Raw genomic sequence first — 21,992 nt, forward strand, 5'->3', positions numbered from 1 at the left:
TTTAAACAGCAGGAAAGAAAGTTACATAAGCCTACCTTAAAAAAAAAAAAAAAAACTTAAAAAAAAAAAAAAACTTAGCAACATAGAAATGCATTCTGGTCAGCCTGGAATACAAACTGGAACTTTCCCTTATGATAGGAAGGTGTTTAGATACAATGCACTGGCAAGGAAAGACAGAACCACAACTAGAGACAACCTTTGGAGGACTTCTGTTTGGGTCGCTGAGCAAAGTTCAAGCAGCCATGTCATACACTCCCTTGCAGAAACCGGTGAAGTCCTGTATTAAAAGTCATTAGACCTTTATTTTCGCTTCCAGGGGGAAAAGTTCTCCTAGAACTTCAAACATGAAGAATTAGAAACTTTCCCCTGAAATTAAGAAGCAAAAAAAAGTAGATTCTCTGGTCCAAAGTCCCAGTTGCACCCAGCGGGTGGGGCCGCAATGAGGGAAGCAATGAAAGGCAAAGGGTGTTTCACATTGCACTTTTGGACTGCTGGCAGCTTCAGCACCGAGGGGCTGACTGCGCACTCGGTCTTTTCCCTGGCTGGCTGGGGGGCATGGCTGTGCCTGATGCCTAAGCTCACCCAAGGGCAAACTGCTGCCAGAAGGGGCTGAACCCTTTCTACAAAACCAACCGCAATAAACTACCGGTTTCTGTTGACAGATCTAGTGATCATGTGGTTTCGTTTGGCTCAGGTGGAAAAGCGGTGGATTTTGTTTTCCTTTGTAGGATTAACTTCCCAATATGTCAGTCAGATGGACCTAGTCTGAGGATACATGATAACTACACAGGATAAGGGAAATGGAGAGCAACATGATGGAAGTGAAGGAAACACGGCTAAAAGTAAGACTACTATTTTAGTTGCAGTTGGCTAAACAGGCAGTCATACCCATTCTTCTGCTTTCTGAGAACCCCCATTACAGCCAGCATGATTTAGAGGAGGGACATCTATAAGTGATACTGAATATTAATTTCAGCATACTTAAGCTCCTAGGCCTTGCTATACAAAACTTAGGGATTTTAGGGATTGACATAGTTAAATGTGGATAAAATCAAATAATCATTCAGGCTGGAAAAGAATTCTAAGGTCATCTAGCCCAACCTTTAACCTAGTATTGACAAGGTTAAGTATTGATAAACCATGCTACTAAGTTCTACATCTACACGTTTCTTGAAGACCTCCAGGGATGGTGACTCAACCACTTCTCTGGGCAGCCTATCTAGGATAACCTGGATACATGCCTACCTGAGAACAAAATGGAATTTAAAGAAGGGAACCTGAAGAGGCAAAGCTGAGGATTAGACAGAAATAAGTGGAAATGATGATGTAGACAAGGAGGATGTAGCATCCATCTCAAAAATGGCTAGAAACCCTTATTACATTGTACTGACAACTAAAAACTTACGAGTTTTCCCTGCATCCCCAAGTATTGAGATTGCATCAAAAATGATGAATATTCTTAAAAAAAAAAAAAAAAAGAAAAAAAAAGTTTTTTTTTTTAATTTGCTTTTTGTTTTTGTGATTTCTGCAGGTCTTCTTCCCAGTCTATCAGCTGCAAAGAGGCTCTAATATTTAATCATTTTTTTATGAAAGTTCTGCTTTTTATGAGTGTAGCAACTGGTGCTTTAAAATAAAAGATAAGACCAAATGGAACAAGGCTTCAGGCAAATTGGAGAAAATTGCCATTCTTAATGATATCACATATAGCAAAAATAGGCATTTGTTGGAAGTAGTGTCACAATCTTTGTAATTGTTAACTATTTTGTTGGCAACAATGCCAGTTAACACTGAGATACATTTATAGAACTCGGCTCTAAGTGCTGTTCTAGCTAGCCCATGAAAAGCAGATTTTAGAGTTTCAAGCTAAGCAATCATGCTTCCCTGGAGATGGGGAACATTAGACAGCTACACAGGAAATATCTCAGAAAGCAGCCAGCTGAGGACAGTGTCTCACACCGATAAAAAGAGAGGTGACATGCAGAGCAACAAGTTGTACAGGCATATAAGCAAGTGACTCTATAACTAGCTGATGGACCTGAAATGGCACCTACCCACCCACCTGTTCTTGAGATCTTAAGCTACAAACACCTTCCTCACATCAGCATCAAATTTTGGTTTGCCAGTACCAGATGAAACAGTTTGTTTTCCCGTCCTGTACTTGCAGCCCCTCTCTCTTATTTTTGGCCTGTTATTTTATTCTTCCCACTGCCTTTTGTGCTGACACTGTGTTCTTCTACCCACTGTTGGCCTGTACCCAGACCTTCAAGCACGTGAGCTGGCAGGCCACAAACAGGAGTGATCTGGCATGCTTCTGGGATCTGGTTCGCTGACAGAATAAGAAAATGAATGTCAGATGAAGTGAGTGTTACATGCAGTTGTCTCCTGTCTTAAGCACCTTCTTGCTTCTTCCCGTAGCTAGTAGTTGTATAACAACAGAGTTACTGCAGTCACTAGAAGTACTGCACAGCAGACTTGCCCACTCCAGTCACAGGCTCTCCCTCAAGCCACTTAACAAAGTAGGCCTCAAGCTTGGTATGAAAGGGTGATTTCCCCTGATTATGGAGGATCTTGCTTCAGGGGTTTTAAGATATCATCTCAGGAAATGGCTTGAGCAGCTTGCTAATGACTGGGCAAAGTCTGTAGTGACAACAGGAGAAACTTGCTGCTTAGCAGGAGAGTGGCAGCTGAGTGCCAGTTCACAAAATGTTACCAGTGTCTGTAGACTGCAGCTACCAAAGAGGATAGTTAGTGCTAAGGTGCCATTTATAAATGTCTTGCCCAAATGAAATAATTTGAAAGTTCTTGACGGAGTCCAAGCATTCATCTGCTATTTGTTCAAGACTATCAAAACTGACCTGAGTTAATTTGGGGATTAGATAAGAATTGACTCTGACATATCTGTGATTATCTTTCTGCCCAACTGAACTCCCAGAAGGGGTGGCGAAACCCCTTCCCACTACTCTTAGCTCACGAATGCTCTTGGATTTCAGATCCAGTTTCTCTTCTCTCTCCTTTCAAGTGTGGCCTCCTGTTCCTAGTCTTGCCTGCTTAAAGGATCATAACTTTTGTTCTGGGCACTAGAAAAATGTACTATAAACACCCTCCTTCTGTCCACAGATGCCCATTTCTACAGTGCACCTTTCACCTTCTTTATGGGCGGTTTCCTTTTGGCTTTCTAATGATCATTTTCAGCTTGACCACACAAGAATGCATCCCAGTGCTAAGAGGTTCCGGTTGGAGACCCAAACTAAACATAGCCCATAAAAGCCATGCAAGGAAGAACATAACTCCTCTCTCTGGATGTAATATTTAAGATCTATGTTAGGGGTACAAGCAGTTAGATGAGTTCCTTCCACAAGGAGCCAATTGCAGGAGTGGGAATCCAGCACTTCTTCACAAGTGTAGTTGCGGTTCCTCCAACACAACTGCCCTGTGATGCAGCTAATTTTGCTCTGAAGTGAAATTAGGCCAAAGCTGAAAGGCCAAATTTCATGAGGCATCTAAGATGATCTAGTTATTGCTACAAACAACAAGCATGGGCCTGTTCTCCCAAGCCTTTCTCACAGCTGCACTTCCTCCTACCTTGTGCTTGTGTGGCTTTTAAGACACCAGCAATGGTCGGTAACCTATTCTGCAGGAAAAATAAGATGATAAAAAAAAGTGAAGGGGACAATTATTTGCTAGTCTGGAGAGGTAAGTTAGCTCACTAAGTTGTCAGATGGCTATCAAAGCCGGCACAAGGGTAAGTCTGGTGATTGCAAAAGTGAAGAGAGGGGACTAGAACTGTGCTTTTTGTGAAATGCTGTTTCTGGGTCATATAGGCATCAGCAAATTTCACAGTTGAAATTCAATGCAAAGAGAGAGAGAAAAAGGGAGAGAGGAATGTGAATGTGACCTCTTTGGGAGAAAGCATATTTTCAGATCAGTTGCTAAAGAAGCACTTTCTCATCACTTCAGGAAATTGCTTAATATCTATTTTGCTTCCTATGTAATGGAAGCTTTCTTAAATCAAGGTATATTAGTGGTGAATATTAGCTCAGAAAAATAGTTTATTACTGTACACAGCTGTATTTTCAGTTGTATTACTGTTCCAACCAGCAACCATTGCATTTTTACTGACGTGAATATACAATGAAAGTCTGAACACACATAAACCTCCAATATATAATAGAAGATGTATAGTGTTAATATTTTTACAAAGACAAATTACACAGTGTACTCTCCTTCTGGACTTTAAACAAACCAAATCTATTTTATATTACATGGGTTCTGCTTCCCTTTTATAGCGTAAATGCGTAACTTTAAATTTGGGTAAAACTCTAGCTGCCATCAGTAGGGAACTGGTGTTCCTTCTTACTTTCTGCCGTTTAAGCATCCTAAGTGGCACACAAGTGTAAGTAACCTAAGAGAAAATAATTGGAGGCAATTTATATTTCTAAACTTTAATATCACAGGAACGCAAAGGTGTAAATTGTTGCCCTCTTAGGACATCTTTTCCAGAAACAGTCTCTCCAAAAGCAGAGTATAGCAAGGTGTGAATTGTACGCTGATAACAACTGTCACTTGATTGAGGTGTTAAATTTCAAAGCTGTTATTTCAACTCTGAACAAGACAGTCTGTGAAAAACATTAACCCAAATTAAAGATAATTAAACCCCAGCTATTGTTGGCTATCTTTTCCTTTATTTCTTTTTAGTTTTCCCAGTATGGGATTGTATTTAGTTATCATTATAAAAAGGTAGCAATTTCACGAAAGCTTAATTGGAAACAGCCCAAGGTCATTAAAGAAAAAGGTGGACCTCAATCATCTGGTCTCCCAGTCAGCAATCCATCCACCCTGGTGTGGAAACTAAGGTCAGGAAGTGGGTGGTGATACCTAGCTAGATCAATTCCAGTTGGGAAGCTGGAATGCTGGGCACATCCCACACTTAGGAATTTGACTTTGCTCCAGGCTCTGCCAGTTGGGACACAGCACAAGAGTGCGTACTCAAAGCATTATTGTGAAATACATAGCGCTCTGTAAATTTGCCATCTAAAATCCTTTGCTGTAATCTCCCCATGTTGATGAGACCTTAACGTAACCTATATCTTGACTCTGGTAGCTATTTTCAGCATATCAGCCTGACTTGCCCAAGGCTGGTTTAACTAACGTTGATAAGGGCAGCTGGAGCCAAAAAAATTGGCTGTATAGACTGCCTGCTCCTCGCACTAGGGCACAAAGCGTAGTATAAGCAGCGCTGAGGATTCTTCTGGAAAAAAAAAAAAATGGTTGTGTCAGGTGGACCTTTCCCTTCTGGTAGCTCTGGATGTGGTTCCACAGCAGCTTAAACTGCTCTCAGCTGGGCTACTCAGAGTCCTGCCCTTCCCCAGCCTGCCACCCAGCCCCATTTTTGAGGCCAGCTGGCACTCAGGCAAATAAGGAGGAAAAAAGTTTGTTGAGCTGAGGTGGCTGAAAACAAAAGGTACTCATCTTTGGCCAGCCTGGCTTCCTGAACTAACTTGGCTAGCGTCACAAGCCCCAGCGCTGTCGTGAAGCAGTACTGTGGTGTCAGGGAGAGGGCAGGGCTGCTGCACCTCTAATTTGAACTACCATCCTCTGGGTGGATTCACACCTAGCAGCAGCAGCCTGAACAGAAACTGTCCCCTTCCACTCCCCTGGCCAAATGTTCCTGCTCCTTCCATTGCGTGGCTCTGGCCTGAATTATAATGTAAACGATACAGTCTGTTGGTCAAGAAGAAAACTTGTCCTGGAAAAAAAATGTGTCCACTGTCCACTCCCTTCTACAAGTAGAAATCTCAAATCAAAGTCCCAAGGGACTTTTTGTTCCTTCTCTTTATCTTTTTTTTTTTCCTTTTTTAAATTTATTTTTATTTTATTTTTATTTTTCCTCTTGGTTTTCTTGAAAAATACAGTTATCCACGTTAGGAGCTATATAGTCCTATGGGCAGTTTTCCCTCAAGAATTGTGCTGTCTGACCACAGCGGCCCTTCCACTCATCAGGAGGAAACTGAAACATAGTCCTTGTTTTCCTTTCATGACAGGGTCACAATACCATGTGCTGTACATTTTTTTGATTTGTATAATAGAAACACAGATAAGTCCCATTTCATTGATTCTGTATCATGTCTCTACGTCACTTCAGTTGATATTTTTCCACTCTTCTCCGCAAAAAAATGAGTTAATAATAAAAGCTATTTCACTTACACAGGAAGGTCAAGTAGATAAGGGTAGGTAAGGAAGTGTTCCCAAAGCAGGGAACAGAAATTACTCACAAACTGAGATTTGAATTGACGGATAGTTTATCCTCAACAAAAGTAGAGGGGAGTTGCAAATCATTTTATTCAAGCTGTGAAAGATTTAGTTGTGGATATCCTGTCCCACCTCAGCATTTGTAAGCTTCTTTTAAAATTACTTATGAATTTGTGATTTTTGTGTAAAAAGCTATTTAAAAACTTAAAAAAGATTTTATTCCTATTACTTCAGGATATCCATAAATTTAGACTGACACTAATGTATGGGTTGTCATACTGAGGTTTTCCTTAACTTTAAAGGCATGAAATGTACGGTTGTACATTTGACTTAAATCTTAAGATTCGGGAGCACAAGACAGCATTCTCCATAAACAAAATGGTAAGGAATTATACATTTGCAAAACGTAGGTCTAGACTGTAGGTCTCTGCTCCAGTGGATATCTCTTCCTCGTAGAGCAGATTCTGTGTTCAGCTCGGGTCCTTTTTTTTGGGCTTGATCCAAAATGTCAGCATTAGTCGAAATCTGTTCAAAAAGTTTTGAACTTTACCTTTTCCTTTGTGAGTGGAATAGCTTTGGTCATTTTCACAGTTGTGTTTTCCCTCATATTGTTTAGTGTTCCAGGAAGTATAGGCCACTCAAAATTTATAGTGTCATATCCTCTAATAAATTTGGTAGCTTTATGCCCTATTACCCTGACTTTGGTCTGCAGTGAGGAAGCACGGAGATTTTTGCCTTTTTTTTTTTTAATAATTATTATTTAAACAATGCATTTTGACGTACTCTTAATTTGCTAGTGTAGGACAATTTTCAGGAGTGTGAACACAAGTGCATCAGTATTGCTTTAGATTTAAATGAGACCAGGAATAGGTCTGTCTAGGCTAGACAAAGTGTGGATTTCATGTCTCCTAAATGCAGTACAGTCTTTATTTTAATTACCAGCTAGGATTTATTTCACAGAAGGATGAGCATCTCCATTCTAATGATGAATCATTTTCTCTTTCTGTAATGATTGTGATTGCCTCATTATACTTTCCATGGTATGTAATTTCTGTGTTGACACAAGTGGATATACAGCAAAAAACCTCACTCATCCAGTCAGCCTAGGATGCTCAAAAGAGATTACCCTTTAAAGCACAAGTCTGTGGCACATATAAAAAAACAGATGAAAACAAAATCTGAATATCCCCACTTTGAGGTCCCAGTCCCTTTAACATAATATTACTTTAATGTTATTTTCTTTCCTGGATAGAGGGGAATGACAATTCTGTTTTGTCATTAAATAAAATCCCCTGATTTAAAAGCCTATCCTTTATGTAGAGTCTCTAGCATTGTACGGGGGAAGTTTGTTTTTGAAAGGAGATCTAACAGGCACTATGAACTGTCATGCCCTTACAAGATGGAATAAGCAGTACTTAGCTGCACGTTCATGGAAAATAGCAATGCATTTACCCTATTTATCAGAAAAAAAAAAATAAAGATTGTGAGGTGGTAGGTAAAAGCTGCAGTTTTCTTTACAGCAGCCAACCATTTTGAAAGATGCTAGCTCACATTCACGCGTTCGTTACTCCAGCAGAAATGGAGACACCACCACCTGCATCACTAGGAATCCCTGACTGAATGAAAGGAGCAACACGTCCTTTATAGCTAAGCAGTCGGGAAAATACCCTAATGATTAGCTGCTCATTTGATCTAAAATTTACAACAAGGGGAAAAAGGACTTTGCTTTTTAAGCTCTCACCTTCCACACACACACAGAATATTAACGTATTTGGAGTTTATGTATTATGGGCATCAAAGAAAACGAACAGTAACACAATTCCTGTAAAGAATGGTGTTGGAAACAAGCAATGTTTTGTGTTTGTGTAAATATTTTTATTACGGGCATAGCTTCTCAGCACAGACAGGGCAGCAGGCACATAAATGGGCACGCTACCAGCACGACTTATCCCTTCACGAGAATAGCGCTAGAAGCCCTCTTATGCCCGCTAACAGCATTGGTATTGCAGTATATACATAGACTACTACATAGCAGTAGCTACTTATGCGCAGTAAATGGTTATGCCACTGCCACCAGCCGCCACCAGCCCGCACCTCAGCCGCCAGGGCCCGGAAGTGACGGGCGCTTCACCTGCTGGGCGGGGCGCGCGGGGCGGGGCGGGGCGGGGCGGGGCGCGCCCGCGGGGAGTCGCGGGGCCGGAGTCGTTGGTGGCGGTTGCCCGCCCGCTCGCGCCGCGCTATGGAGCCGCCGCTCGCGCCGCCGCCGCCGTCGTTGGCGGTGCTGCTGCTGCTGGCCCTCGCCCTGTTCGGCTCCGCCGGTGGGCGCCGGGACGGGACGGGACGGGGCGGGCGGGCGGGCAGGTGGCGGGGAGGGGACCGGCAGGGAATGGAGGGGAAGGGAAGGGAATGGAGGGGAAGGGCAGGGAATGGAATGGAAGGGCAGGGGCTCTGTTGGGCTGGGAGAAGGGGCGGTGGCCGTGGTCCTCGTGGCGGTGCCGGTGTCCCGGCTTCTCCCCCGTGGCTCCGGGGCGGTGGCCGAGGCTCGGAGCCCTGCGGCGGGCGGCGCCGGGCTTTGTTCGCCGCCAGCCGGCGGGGGGCTGCCGCGGTTCGGCTCCCTCGTCCTCCTCCTCCTCCTCCTCCTCCTCGCCGCGTGAAGGCGACCTGCGGGCTTCGTTTTTTCTTATTCTTTTCTAAAATTTAATTTTTGTCGCTCCTCTCCTTATTGTGTTCACCTTACTTATTTATTTATTTTTAATTAATCTTTAACGTGGTGGTGGTAGGGTGTGTGTGCGAAGCTGCCAGCAACGGCCGCAGCAGCTCGGGGCTGGGGAGGGAGCGAGCCCCGCCGGGGGAATGGGAGCGAAAAGAAGGGGTGCTTTTAATCAAATTTAATCAAAAATTCGAGAGAAATCAGCGCCTAACGCCTCCCCCGACCCTGCATCCAGCCGCGAAGTTGGTCTTGGCGTGGAAGGGGCCGGGTGGCTCGCAGAGCCCTCGCTGCCCAATTGTTCTGGATTCAGTGAGGGCGGTTGGAAGCTCTGGTGGAAAGTTGAGGGAATTCGAGGTGGGAAAAAGCCTCTGCGTTACACCTATACCCGAATTCATTTCATTTTCTTACTGGGAGAGAACAAAGGGGTAGATGTTGTCAAACAACAGCAACAAAAGCGTGCCTGGCCTGTTTGAAACACAAAGTAGGCGAACGCTTGGCTTGGTTGCTGGCATGAACTCGGTTGAACCGCGTGCAATGCCAACGCTTCCTTCAAGTGACTTCGGAAAACGTGTTGTGTTCCGCCTAATGGTGGCCCGAATTTATGTGAAACTGTGGAAGGTGACGGAACACCTGAGGAGGTTAAGGTTTACGGCAGAGCATGCATCAGCACTGGCAGGAGGACAGATTTTGTTTCCTGTTGAAATGCTAATGCTGTGTTGATGTCACGGGGGAAATTACTCATGGGATCAAAATTCTGCCTGTTTAACAGAATGATGGGCTCTAATCTAATGCGTAAAGGGATATCGGTAGTTCTGCATTAACTCACTTTCTCTAAGCAGAAGTTGTGTGTGAACTATGAATTACAAGTACTTAGTGGCTGGGTTAGTGATTCAGGTTTGTACTGAAACACTTCATGTAACAAAAGCTGGGGAAAAAAGCTTGTCTCGAGCACAATTATTGTATATGCTGTAAATGAGCTGTATCCCTGCTAAGATATCAAATGTTACAATGCTATAAAACTGGAGATAATTATTATATGATGAAACACAAAACCAGAACCAGATTTCACACCTCAGCTTTACTGAAGTGTTACAGGTGTTTTCAAACTTCACTGTGAAACTGGATGACTTCCTAGAGAAAGTCATAAATATTCATAGTGTGTTTTGATTAGGAATATTTTAGCGTGGTTATTGGGATGACTAGCCTGTAAGATGCACAGATTTCGTAGTCCTCTGGAAAAAACAACTTAAAAAATTAGTTTATCGTTGGAGCTGATCAGAGCTTCCTTCTATTTTTTTCTCTGTTAAATAGAATTAATATTTCTGTCAGTGGTCCAGACACGCGTTGTTTCCTTTGAGGAAACAGAGAGCAGTAAGTTGCCTTTCTTTGTATGGACCAAAGTTAGAGGAAGCCATTTGTGTGCAGTTGTGTGAAAGCTGTTGGCAATGGAGCACGGTCTAGCTGCTCAAGTCCTTACTTGAGTTTGTGGTAGTAGAGTAATTTATCGTGGTACTTCAGGGCTCCTACTGAAAGTTGTGTTTTTTTTCCTCCTCTTTTCCTGTAAGTCTAACTTTCCTTGTTTCCACCTTGCTAAAAGTAGAAGATTCAAAATAACTGATTTTGTATAAATCAGGAGGCTTATCTTGACTGTACAAAATAGACCCTCAGCAGGCAACCAGGCTGTGCTATTCTGTGTTGAAAGAGAGAAGTGTCTGGGTTTAAGCCGTCCCTGAACCCAGCTCAGGGGTTTAATCTCTCTGCTAAGGTCAATTTCACAGTCATAAATAACCAAATTGGGAGCTTCCCCTTTCCTTGCAGGAGGGAAAGAGTTCATCCTTGAACGCTGGGATACAAGGGGAGAACCATCCTCTTCTACCCTATTGTTGTAACTAGCCTGCATTGATTCTAGCGACTGCCTCTGTGTTACTTGGCTGTGCAACTGATAAATAACTCATGGTGGTTTCTCTTTGAGTTGGTGCTACTGCAACGTGACCACAGAACTGGTTGGTGTAGTGAAATTGAGTCTTGGCTGCCTTGTGGTCGTACAGTATGAGTTCGTATTTGGATTACTTTTTGTAATCATGAGACCTTTTCTAAAGCTATGTTGCTAATTCTTCTCTATCTAAAAATGCACTCCAGGCAGTGTGGTAAGTGAGACTTGATGTCCATCTGCAAGGTCTGTTACGTATTTTGGTTAAGTATGATTGGTCACTTCAAGTAGTTGGGGATTTCCAAAATGTGCAGACTCTCTTTCATCTAAATTAATATTGTGTAGCTGTCACCAACAAATCCTTTAGTAGGCTAATCAAAATGATATACTCTTCAGCTCCTGAATATTTTTTTTAATGAGAAAATGTATATTAAAGTGTTTTCCAAAGGATAATGCAGAATTTTGTTTTAAGGAGGTGGTGATTTGTTACCACTGGCAGATCATTTTGTTAGGTCTTATGGTTATGCAACTGTTTTTGATGCATTCTAAGTCAGCCAGCATTTGGTGGCTGGTACACTTTGTCAAGTATGTGTAAGAAGGCACTTAAAGCTGTTCATGTTTTTATGCAGCACCAGGATCTTACAGAAGCTTCAACTAGGAGAAATTTGACTTTTGAATTTCGATACCACAGGATCATTCCCATCCTAGTACCTTTATTGCTAAGCTGCATATGCTTGGTCAGTTGAGGAATAATTTTAACAATTTGCAGGGTTCAAGTTCTTCTTAGCTTTTCATGTCAGTGGACAGTTAAATGATGTTCAGTTCTCCTTTCCTAGATTTCCCAAATCGTAGTATTTTCAAGTCATATGAAAAACTTTAACCAGCAGTAGCTGAGGTTGTTGGGTTTAATTAGTTACTGTTGTGACATCAGCCTTGAGATTTGAATTACAATCATTTTGCTTTATCTAATCTTCTGTTTATCAGAAAGTATTTCTTGCATTCAGTGTGCTGCTGCAAAAATGGTTACAGCTTGTCACTTTGCTCTCCTTTGGCTGCCTCCCCTTGCTAGCTTCCCCTGTGTAGCATCAAGCATCAGCTGCCTGTCTTCACTTTCAGTGCTTGTCGCAGCATTCTCCAAAGCGGATTCCACTTCAGCAGTGGTAGTTTCATCTCTATATAAATTACTTCTTTTGGCTTCCATTGCTGTTTTCTTTTTTTTTTCTTTCCCAAAAAATGTCTCTTACGAGTACTTGTATGCTTTGCCTTTGATTCCATTCATGCTTCAAGAAGTTCCCTGTAACCTTGTAAGCATCTTTGGATCTGTCTTGCTATTGGAGTGTTTTAAAACTCATTTGCCACAGTGACCCGGGGGATGCATACGCAACAGGGAGTTTGTTTTTGGGGCCAGTATTGATTCATAGTACTACCTAACTAATTTCATCATTTGTTGTTGCTTGCATGTGTTCATAAGCTTTTAATGTCAGGGACTCCCTTTTTGCTCGTGTTGCAACTTCTGATTCATTTCATGAAGCTTTTAATGCTGTGTGAAACATTAAATAAATTTCAACAGTTGTGTGTCTCAGCAGATTGTAAGAATATCTCCCCTGCCAATTACATCAATTTAGTCACTGCTGGCTAAATATACAGTTAGCTAGCTTATGCTGCCTTTTATTTAAATTCATCTTTTTACTAGTTTGCATCTGACAGGGAGTGGTTATTAAAAGAGCCACTTCAGCCTGTTGTCATGGGAGTAAGTGGCAGTGAAGCTATAGTTCTATGGAAACCCCTTTCAGTAGGAGCTTGATCATAGCAAACCCTCTGTCCTTGCTGGTAATTTTATTTACTGCACAACTGTCTTAGTTGTGTGGGTGAATGGTGAATGGGTCTGAACTGAGAATCCTTACAGTTTTCATTACCTTTTTTTTATTTCTTTAACCAGTTATGATTGCCTGATTTGGAACAAGAAAGAGTTGTGCCAACAATCTGTCCTGCTACAGGGCAGGAATGAGTACCAGGAAGATGGCAGAAGAAGATGAATTGTGTGTGATCAGTATTCTCCCACGTGAGAAAAATATGTAACCCTGGCCTGGGGAGCTTTTTCGGGGAGTTTGACTATATCACTAAATCAGGCAATTGGTCAGTTGTATGGCTAGGTGTTATCTCAAGGATTATTTTTACATCCCGTTTCAAGTGGTAGCTGGCATTCTTCTGGCTCCATGGTGAGCCTCTTCAGGGAGGTCTAAAGACAGAAAAACATGAAAATTTTGTAAGGTTTTGTAAGGTTGTATTGTTTACCTGTTCCTTTTCTGGATCCAACTCAATGGGATCGCTAGTCTTAGTTGTAAGCAAAGGATCAGCTGTAACCTCAAACCCGTGTGGGTGGAGTATGTAAATTTGTTTGTGGATGTCATGTGCTTGTTGGATCGGGTATTCTAAAACTGCAGTGTGATAGACAAGTGGGATCTGCAGCTCTGGTGGCTGTAGGCTGCAGCTAGTCCTGAGCTGTTCAGCAGTGATGTGATTTCCTTTAGCTGCTTTTGAGAAGCATCTGAAGTGCTCAATGGTCACAAGTTTTGCAGTTCTGCTTGCTGCTACTTTTTTTTTTTTTAATGTAGCACACAGAGTTGTATCTTTCATGCCCTGCAGCTAAAACCTACATTTGGCATGTTGAAAGATGGTCAATCAACAAGAAATATTTGGTGTGCGTGTGTAGAAAGAAAGATGAAAACTTCTTAAATTCACAGCTGTTTTAACTAGTGCGGAGTGATATTGTATAGGTAGTTGAAATTTCATGTATCTATAGATCCTGCATTTTCTGTTTTTTCCTTCTAGATGTATTAACCACTTAAGCTACGAGGAATGTTCCCTCTCAGTTAAGACCTATAAAATAATGAATGTGTATACATATAATGACTCATTAACTTTCTGTCTATTTAGGGTGGATATTCTAGTTCTTTGAACATGTTCCTTTCTGGCTATTTCTTGCAGTGGGGAGGAGGGAGGCAAAAACAAGCAGCCACTTTAAAACACCACCACAACAACAAAGACAACTCACAAAGCAACAGCAACAAAAATATACTACTGAATAAAATAACTTTCAATCTTAATTTAAAACTTGCATGTGCTATGAAAAAACATGGCTCACTAGCTCGGAAGACTCCAAACCCCTTTACTCAAGTGAAAGTAATATGGCTGCTCAGTTAAGTGCTTGATTGTACTTAAATTCCCTAATGCATTGACTGACAGATGTGCCTAATGCTTTCACACTGCAAAAGGGCTGCTTCATTCATCTTCCTTTTAAATGCCATCAAATTGGCAGGAAAAAAAGAACCATGTGACTTGATTGCTTAGTGGCTGTATAACCCTTCAGTATCAGTCGGGTAGCTGGAAAACACGTGACTCGCAGGGCTGAAAGCACAAACCAGCTGCTGCAGTTGGTGTGGACTGGTAGAGGAGAGGCAGGTTTTTGTATGGATAAGTAAGGAGTGTCAGGATTTGTTGTTTTTTTCTTGTTTTGTCTTTGAAAAAAGTCTCTGTAATGGTTGGACGCCATTTCTTTTTACTCTTCTAAATGGTATGTTGCGATGGTTCCTTAATGCCTCTTAAGTGCAGTGTGAAGGTACAGTTTCACGTTGCACCTAGGTGCATTAAAGATGTGGTGTGGTTACATCTGGTGTGACTGCACATGTCCATCTAGGCTGTTGCTGCTTCAGTGACGGTTTTGGGTTCCTTCTTCCTCTCCTGCTGTCAGAGTCAGTGTTGTGTAGCTGATTGAATTCACTCAGCTGGTACAACAGAGGACTTACGGAGTGTGTTATTTTCTTACTGGATGAGTTCATTAAGTCAAGTCACTCCGTGGCTGTGCAGTGTGGGGATGAGCCCTGCTGCTTACTCCGAGAGCTGGCAGCAGCCTGGCTGGTGTAGGTGTAGCGCAAAATTTCTCTATGGGGTGGGGCTCCATGGCAGTGTAAGCAAATCCTTACCGAGGCTACAACAGCCCCTCAGCTTTTCTGTGTCCACCTTTGTGCTACTGAAACTTGTGCTTTTTTTCATGAAGCCTTTTACTGGCATGAAGGGAGGTGACACTCAGAACTGAGGATGAGAAGGCAGGACCTCAGTAAGTCCGAAGTCGTCTGGTTGCCTTTTCCTAAATACTGCAGGTTGAGCAAAGTCGTACTTGACCATTTGAACGTGACCAAGCATTAAAACTCAGAATTCATAGTGGTCTTCTGCAGATGTTGGGCTAAACAGTATTCCCATGCTTAAAATTAATCCCAATTTTTATTATAATAGCCCTTCCCTTTTTATGTGTGGCTGCCGCCCCGCCCCATCCCCCAAGCATATCGTTTAGTTCAGTAATGAGATACAAACTCACCCGCTCCCAACTTGATAAGTACGTCCCTCTTAAGTAAGGTCATCTGCTGCTGTAGTTGCTAGGATACTTGGCTAATGACTTTGGGTTTAGCAACAGGAATAGCTTCAAGAATGTGCTGAGCAAGTTAGGAGCACAAGGACAGTTGGAAAAGGAAAGGAACGTGGGGTAGAATCAAATGGGATATCAAGGGAAGAAGTGAAACTTGAGGGAGATGAGTAAAAGATCAGTAAAGCTTTAGCCCATGCTTTTTAGATTTTCCTTGTTGCATAGCTATTCCAATCGATTTCAGTGAATTGCGGTTGGGAATGAAATTAAGATCATGTTATGTATTTACAGGATTAGGGTTGTTTGTAGTTCTGTTTGAGTCTTAGAGCTTAAAAAAAAGTCTTTATTAGATTGGGAGAAAGAATAACTTCTAATGTTACTGTGCAGTATGCTTTAAACTGGGGCTTGAGTATGCGACTCTACATGAGCAACTTATTCATATGATCCTGCCACAGAACTCTTCTATTACAAGTAATGTCCAAACTGAAAGAGAATATTTTTGTCTTCAGAAAGGCAGTATGCTTAGCCTGTTTCATGTTGGTTTTAGTGCAGTTTTTCTTTTTTTCCATTGTGTAACTTGACAGAGGATTTGTGGATTCAGGTGAGCTCAGGTAGAAATTCAGTAATTTAATGGTTATTGTTGAATTGATTTATTTTTGTCAGATTTCTTAGACTAGGCTAATGCAGGATTGTTTCAGTTTCTGTTCAAAGCAGATACCTTTAAGGTGTTGTTTGTGGAATTCTGGAGCAGAATCAGTCTTTTTGAGATGTTCTGCAGAAATCGGGAGCTTTGGCTGGCAACACTCCTCCATTTCTGGAACTGGTCAGATTTCAGGTTCTGTGCTACTTAAAAACACATTTCTGTGAGTCTGGGGATTGGATAGTAGGTAAGAAAATAAGGCTTATTCTTAATAGCAGTGTCCCCTTTAATGTGGAAGCAGATGAGAAGTCAGAAATAAGCAGGGAGAAAGTAAATCCATGATGTCACCCTGGTTATTTTGAGAGTAAGTGCAACTGGGAGACTTTGCCTGGTAAATGTGCCTCCGTTAAGTGGTTCTCCCAACCCTGGCTGCTCAAATGAAGTGAAGTTTGGAAAGACAAACCCACTGTTTGGAGACCCAGCAGGGGTGTAGTTGATTGTCCAGGTGATAGAACTTTGCCAGGATCATTCTGACATGGATTTTTTCCCATGTTGTGCTTTAAGTGCTCCTGCTGTTTCATCAGCTTTCTCTTTGTAGTTTATGGCAGAAACTTCCTCTGTGCTGGTAAACTGCTTCAGTTTGTGTACAGTGTGTCCTGAAAGCTTACCTAGACCAGATCTCTGGGAGTTTGATCACTCAGCTTCATCCTGCTACTGGGGAGGCAGCTGGGATGAAATGCGAAAGAGAAAGGTTTAACATCATGCCTCTACTAATGCTATCTTGAATTGAAGCTCTTTCAGAAATTGCTTTGTGGATTTATTTTCCTGAGCTATTATATTGAATCTGGGACTAAATAGGCTAGGAAGGAGGAAACAGCGTTTGGAGTGAAGACTGGAAGCCAAATCTCAACTTTTTCTAGGCTAGTGCTTTTATTTTGAGATGTTTACTTTCTCTGGCTCCATAAACTTTGGATCTTTTCTGCATAGTAGAAGGGCTTCAGTAAGTTGTGTGACTGGTTAGCTTGTGGAGCGTTCACCTAGGAGATCAGAGATGCAGGTATGAACATCTGTTCGAATGTTGAGTCTGCTTTCTTCAGGGATTAACAAGTGTTCTGCATGGTGGACTTAAGCTAGTATAGGCAGGCAGGTTTTTATCTTCTCTCTAATCTTTTTTGATTGGGCCTCTTTGAGGTTTAAGTAAAGGCATAGTTTGTTAATGTTGATAATTTTAGAAGTACTAGATTTAAGTTTTGGATGCTTTTGCTAAGATGGTGTGGTGGTGGGTTTTTTATTTTCTACTTACTATGAACTCAGCTTTATTTTTGAAGGCTGTACTGTAGCATTGTACAATAGCCATAGTTAGCATCAAGCACTGCTCTGTAGAACATATTAAATATTAACTTTCTAAAACTAGCCGGATAGTACTTCCTTTGTTAGAAAAGCTTTACAGTTTGCTTTTACCAACAGTTCATTGACTGCTTGCTTGTTTCTGTCCCTCCTTTCTTATTCCTCTTAGCTAAGATGAGGTTGCTGTGCTGGTTAAGTAATCTTCAGTGACTAGGAGTCTGACCAAAAATGTTAAGAAGATGTGTATTGAGCTACTAGGGATTTTGGATACTGTTCTGAAACATCTCATGAGAATCTGTGTACTGTGGCTGTAAAATAGAATTTGAGAGTTTTATTCTCACATCAGAATTCTCCAAATCTGTTGAATTTCCCTTCCAAAGGGAAGACAACTATTTGTGTGTGTCCTTCTATTAAATCGTAGGTTTTTTTCTTGCCATTGTTTCTGTAATGCTTACTAAGCTTAAAAAAGGCTCTTTAGTGGCCTTTTTTCTGTGTTGTTCTAAGTCATGTCTTCAGAAAAAAGTGAATTTGAGAAAATACATATGACTAGAGCTGGTTGAAAAGTTGAATTGACTCTCTTCCCTTCATTCACTCCCTTCTCCCCCCCCAGTTGATCAGCCTGATTTTTCTGAATCCTGGTAAAACTTCCGCAGAAACTAAGGCAAGGTTAACCCTGTCTTAATCTCTGTCAGACCTCATTATGACTAAGGGACGTGATGTTCTCAGGATTTTGCCATGTGTTGGGGCTTTCCAGTAGTTCTAGGGTTTATGACATGGAAAGATAGACGCAACAAATCTTCATAACACATCTGGCCCAAGTTCTTGAAAGTTTTGACTTTAATGGGCTTCTACTCTCGCTGTTTGAGGCAAGATGCTGGGAAATTGTGAGAACCCAAACCTGAAGCTAGGCTTTGTGGCCCTTGAGGATCACGCTGGTAAAACTAGGATTCAGTTTGCGTTGCAGTCAGTTATGATATCGTGGGAAAAAACCCTAAGCAAGTTCTGCAGCTTGTGGCCATGCTGGCTGTACTGATGTGGCTTGGATGGTGGGTGCTGTAAAATCACTAAAATTAGTATTATCAAAATCACTAAAAATGAATAATATCAAATATTCTTTTCACTTTATTTCTGCTAAGGCAACTTTTATTCCAGTTATTCTGTTAGAAGCACCCTGCCTTGCAGAGATGTTAATTGGCATCATGTGAAGATACTGACTCTTTGTGGAGTCAGGAAGCAGAAGATTGTGAGATGGTGACTTCTGGGGATTTGCACTATGAGGAAGGCTAACAATGTTTGTGTCAGACTGCCAGTAAGCAGTGGGAAACTCCCTCTGTTAGGTACTAGTTGGTAAGGACGTTGGTGTAAGTTGACTTTCCAAGTTTTATGGTGTTTTATTTCAGAAGTGCAGTTTTGTCAAAGTGGATGTGGGAAAAAGGGGCAGTTGGCAAATTTTGCTTTATATTATTAGAGCTAACTTAAAATAAGAGACTCACTACAGTTGAGAGGCATATTCCGAAGTAAAATGAGTGGGGATTTGATTCTTGAGACTGAAGTCTTGTCAAGCAGAAAGATTTGATCACAACTATGCAGACAAACATCATCTATAGACTATGCTTGAAAGAAGAGTCTCTTAAGTGCGTTTTGTAGCATGCATTTCTGATTGATACTTCTGAAGGCCTCATTCTGTGAGGAAACCTTCATGCATTTAACAGCCATTTCCTGTTTACGAGCTGCTATTGGCAAACCATAAAGTTTGTGGAGAGCCTGCTAGTACAGGTGAAGTACTGTGCAAATGTAGAACGTATATTGATCAACTATGATTTTTAAGTGCGGCAAGATATGTGAACTCAGTTCTTATTCCATGGAGAAGCAGTCTGTGCTTCTTTGCAGTTGTGTTCTGTAGCAGTTGCTATTTCAGACATCGGTTTGAACCTGGTGGCAGTCCTGCTGTTATGGTGTAGCTCTGCTACTCCTGCCCTCTCTGTGTATTTCTGTTGCCTTTGCCTTACCTTCTGTGCCAGCTGATGGTTTTTCTCACCTTGCCTGTTTAGAGAGGGATTGTGTTCAGTGGGTTATGCAACACTGCCATAAGATAGTGCTATCTGATTGCCGGAAGTGTTCTGGTCAAGCTTAAATTTACACTTCAGTTTGTGTAAGCAAGCAGTCCCAAATTCCAGTGTATGCTGAACTCCTCACATTTTTAATCTAAAAAATATCATTTCTGCATTTAGTATTTAAAGAAAATTTGTCTTCTGTTACTTGTGTTGGAATGGAGAATGCACTGTTACATTTGTTGTGTTTTCTGTTTTGAAAACTCTTTTAAATGATACTAAAAATCAGTTTCCATCAAGTTTTATCACATATACCATTTTTCCTAGATGAAAAATTTAATAATATACTTTGCTAAACTGTGTTCCACCTGAGTGCTATTTGATGGTATGTCTAAATACTCAGAAGGAACTACAGTTTCCTGAAAAATGGTATACTGTTTTGCACTCCTTTAGAAATAATGTGAAAAACTTGTTCAGTCAGTGACTTGCTGTAGGGTCAGTTTCTCAGAGAAAAATTAAATAATTCCACATTGAGAACTTTAAATTTAAATGCTCAGAACCAAAATGTGTATTGACCTCTTACATTCCTCTGAAACTTTTATAAGGGATAATACTAACTAGATCAAGGAATGGTACTCGTCTCTTCTTACCCATTCACAAAGGCTCATTCTTCTGATTATCCCTACTGAATTTGAAATGTTTTTTCCTTGAAAAAGTATTTGGGAATGATATATGTGTGTTTGGACCAATTGCATTTCTATGTTGATAGTTTTCAGTGTTTTTTTTTTTGAGAATCTGTTATATGCTCCTATTCTTCACAGTGATTTGTTAGCTATAATTAAAAATCAGACAAGTTCATGCTAAGCACCTTTGAATAAACGGGTTAGCTAACTTGAGGAATCACCGTCTTTCTGGTATGTTCAAAGAAGTCTGGAAAGTCTGAAACTTGATCCATAAAACTCCACTAACCAAAACAATTTAGGTTAGAAATTAGGAGATGTTTCTTTTCAGAAAGAGTAGTCAGGCATTGGGATGGGTTGCCCAGGGAAGTGGTGGAGTCACCGTCCCTGGGGGTGTTCAAGGAAAGGTTGGACCTGGTGCACAGGGACATGGTTTAGTGGGTGACATTGGTAGTAGGGCAATGGTTGGACCAGATGATCTTGAAGGTTTTTCCAACCTTAATGATTCTATGAAATACAGATCTTTGCTCAGTCCGATAATGTCATACGAGCACTTAAATGCCACAGATGATCCTCTTATGTTTTGAGGAGTACACTAGGGGAGTGAACAGAAATTGAATCTTTCTGATTTGAATGGAAACTGGAGGAGGTGAGGCTTGGGGAAAGCTTGGAGACAATGCTATCTGATCACCGTGGGCATTAGCTTTGTGTAGGTCTTTAATGCAGTTAACAGAATTGTTTGCATTGAGAGTGACCTCAATCATCTAACCTTCTGCTCCAAGCAGAGTCAACAGTGAGTACTTCAGTCTTGCCTTATGTCAGCTGCCACTAAATCAACTGCCCTGACTTCCTTTTTGGTTCTTTACTGCTCATGTGCTGGTAGAAGCTTTTCTGGTTAATCCTGCAGCCAATTCACTCACAGGATCCTTCTCCACAAGCCTTTCTTCCTTCATTCCCAGCACTCCCACGTCCTTTTCCTTTGCCCCCAGTTCTGTGGTTAATTTTGACTTATTTCAGGTTGTCTCCGTTACTAGCATGAGTAGGTAATGGTAATAGTTTAAACAAACAACAACAAAAACACTACTAGTAGTAATAATGCAATGATAATAGTCCAAGAGTCATAGAAGGTAAGCAATCTCTTAGCACACCTGCTTTGGCTAAACCTCCTATGCCAGCATATCTGGCAGCAGATGGGTGTCTCTTCTGCAGAAGGGGATCTCCAGCTAGTATTAACTGCCACTCCCTCCTAGTGCTAATGCTTGATTCAAGTCCAGCTGGCTGTGACATCTCCTTTCAACTAAGATGCCTGCTGCTTCTGCTTGTCAATCTAATATTGACCCAACAAGCAATGGACAGAGTGGAAAATAGCTTTATCTACAAGCGTTCTTAGGATCGTAGAACCGTAGAATGGTTTGGGTTGGAAGGGACCTTAAAGACCATCCAGTTCCAGTCCCCCTGCCATGGGCAGGGACACCTCCCACCAGACCAGGTTGCTCAAAGCCCCATCCAGCCTGGCCTTGAACACCTCCAGGAATGGGGCATCCACAGCTTCTCTTGGCAACCCGTTGCAGTGCCTTACCACCCTCTGCGTAAAGAATTTCTTCCTTATACCTATTCTAAATCTACCCTATTTTGGTTTTAAACCATTACGCATTGTCCTATCACTACCCTCCCTGATAGTTTCTCTTCTGCTTTCATGTAGACCCTCTTTAGGTAGTGGAAGGCCGCTATGAGGTCTCCCCAGAGCCTTCTCTTCTCCAGGCTGAACAACACCAGCTCTCTCAGCCTGTCCTCATAGGAGAGGTTCTATGGCACCTTGATAACTTTTTATGGCCCTCCTCTGGACTTGATCTAATAAGTCCATGTCCTTGTGCTGCGGTACAGTCTGAGTTTCTAGAGTTCAGCTAGAGCTTCTCCACTATATGGAAAAGCGCAAGTTGAATAGTAACTTGAGCTAGTGTGAAA

At 41.6% G+C, this 21,992-nt stretch overlaps 1 protein-coding gene across 2 annotated transcripts in view; it reads left to right on the forward strand.

Moving 5' to 3' along the window:
• Positions 1 to 8,407: 8,407 nt before the first annotated feature.
• CXADR (CXADR cell adhesion molecule) overlaps positions 8,408 to 21,992 on the forward strand; it is a 33,059-nt gene continuing 19,474 nt past the window's right edge. For both annotated transcript variants that reach the window (XM_083820094.1, XM_083820093.1), the window contains exon 1: positions 8,408 to 8,567. In XM_083820094.1, coding sequence (XP_083676220.1) covers positions 8,489 to 8,567 — 79 coding nt within the window. In that variant the 5' untranslated portion in view covers positions 8,408 to 8,488. The remainder of the gene's footprint in view (positions 8,568 to 21,992) is intronic.

Source organism: Anser anser, assembly GCF_964211835.1.
Source record: "Anser anser genome assembly, chromosome: 1".
NCBI lineage: Eukaryota > Metazoa > Chordata > Aves > Anseriformes > Anatidae > Anser > Anser anser.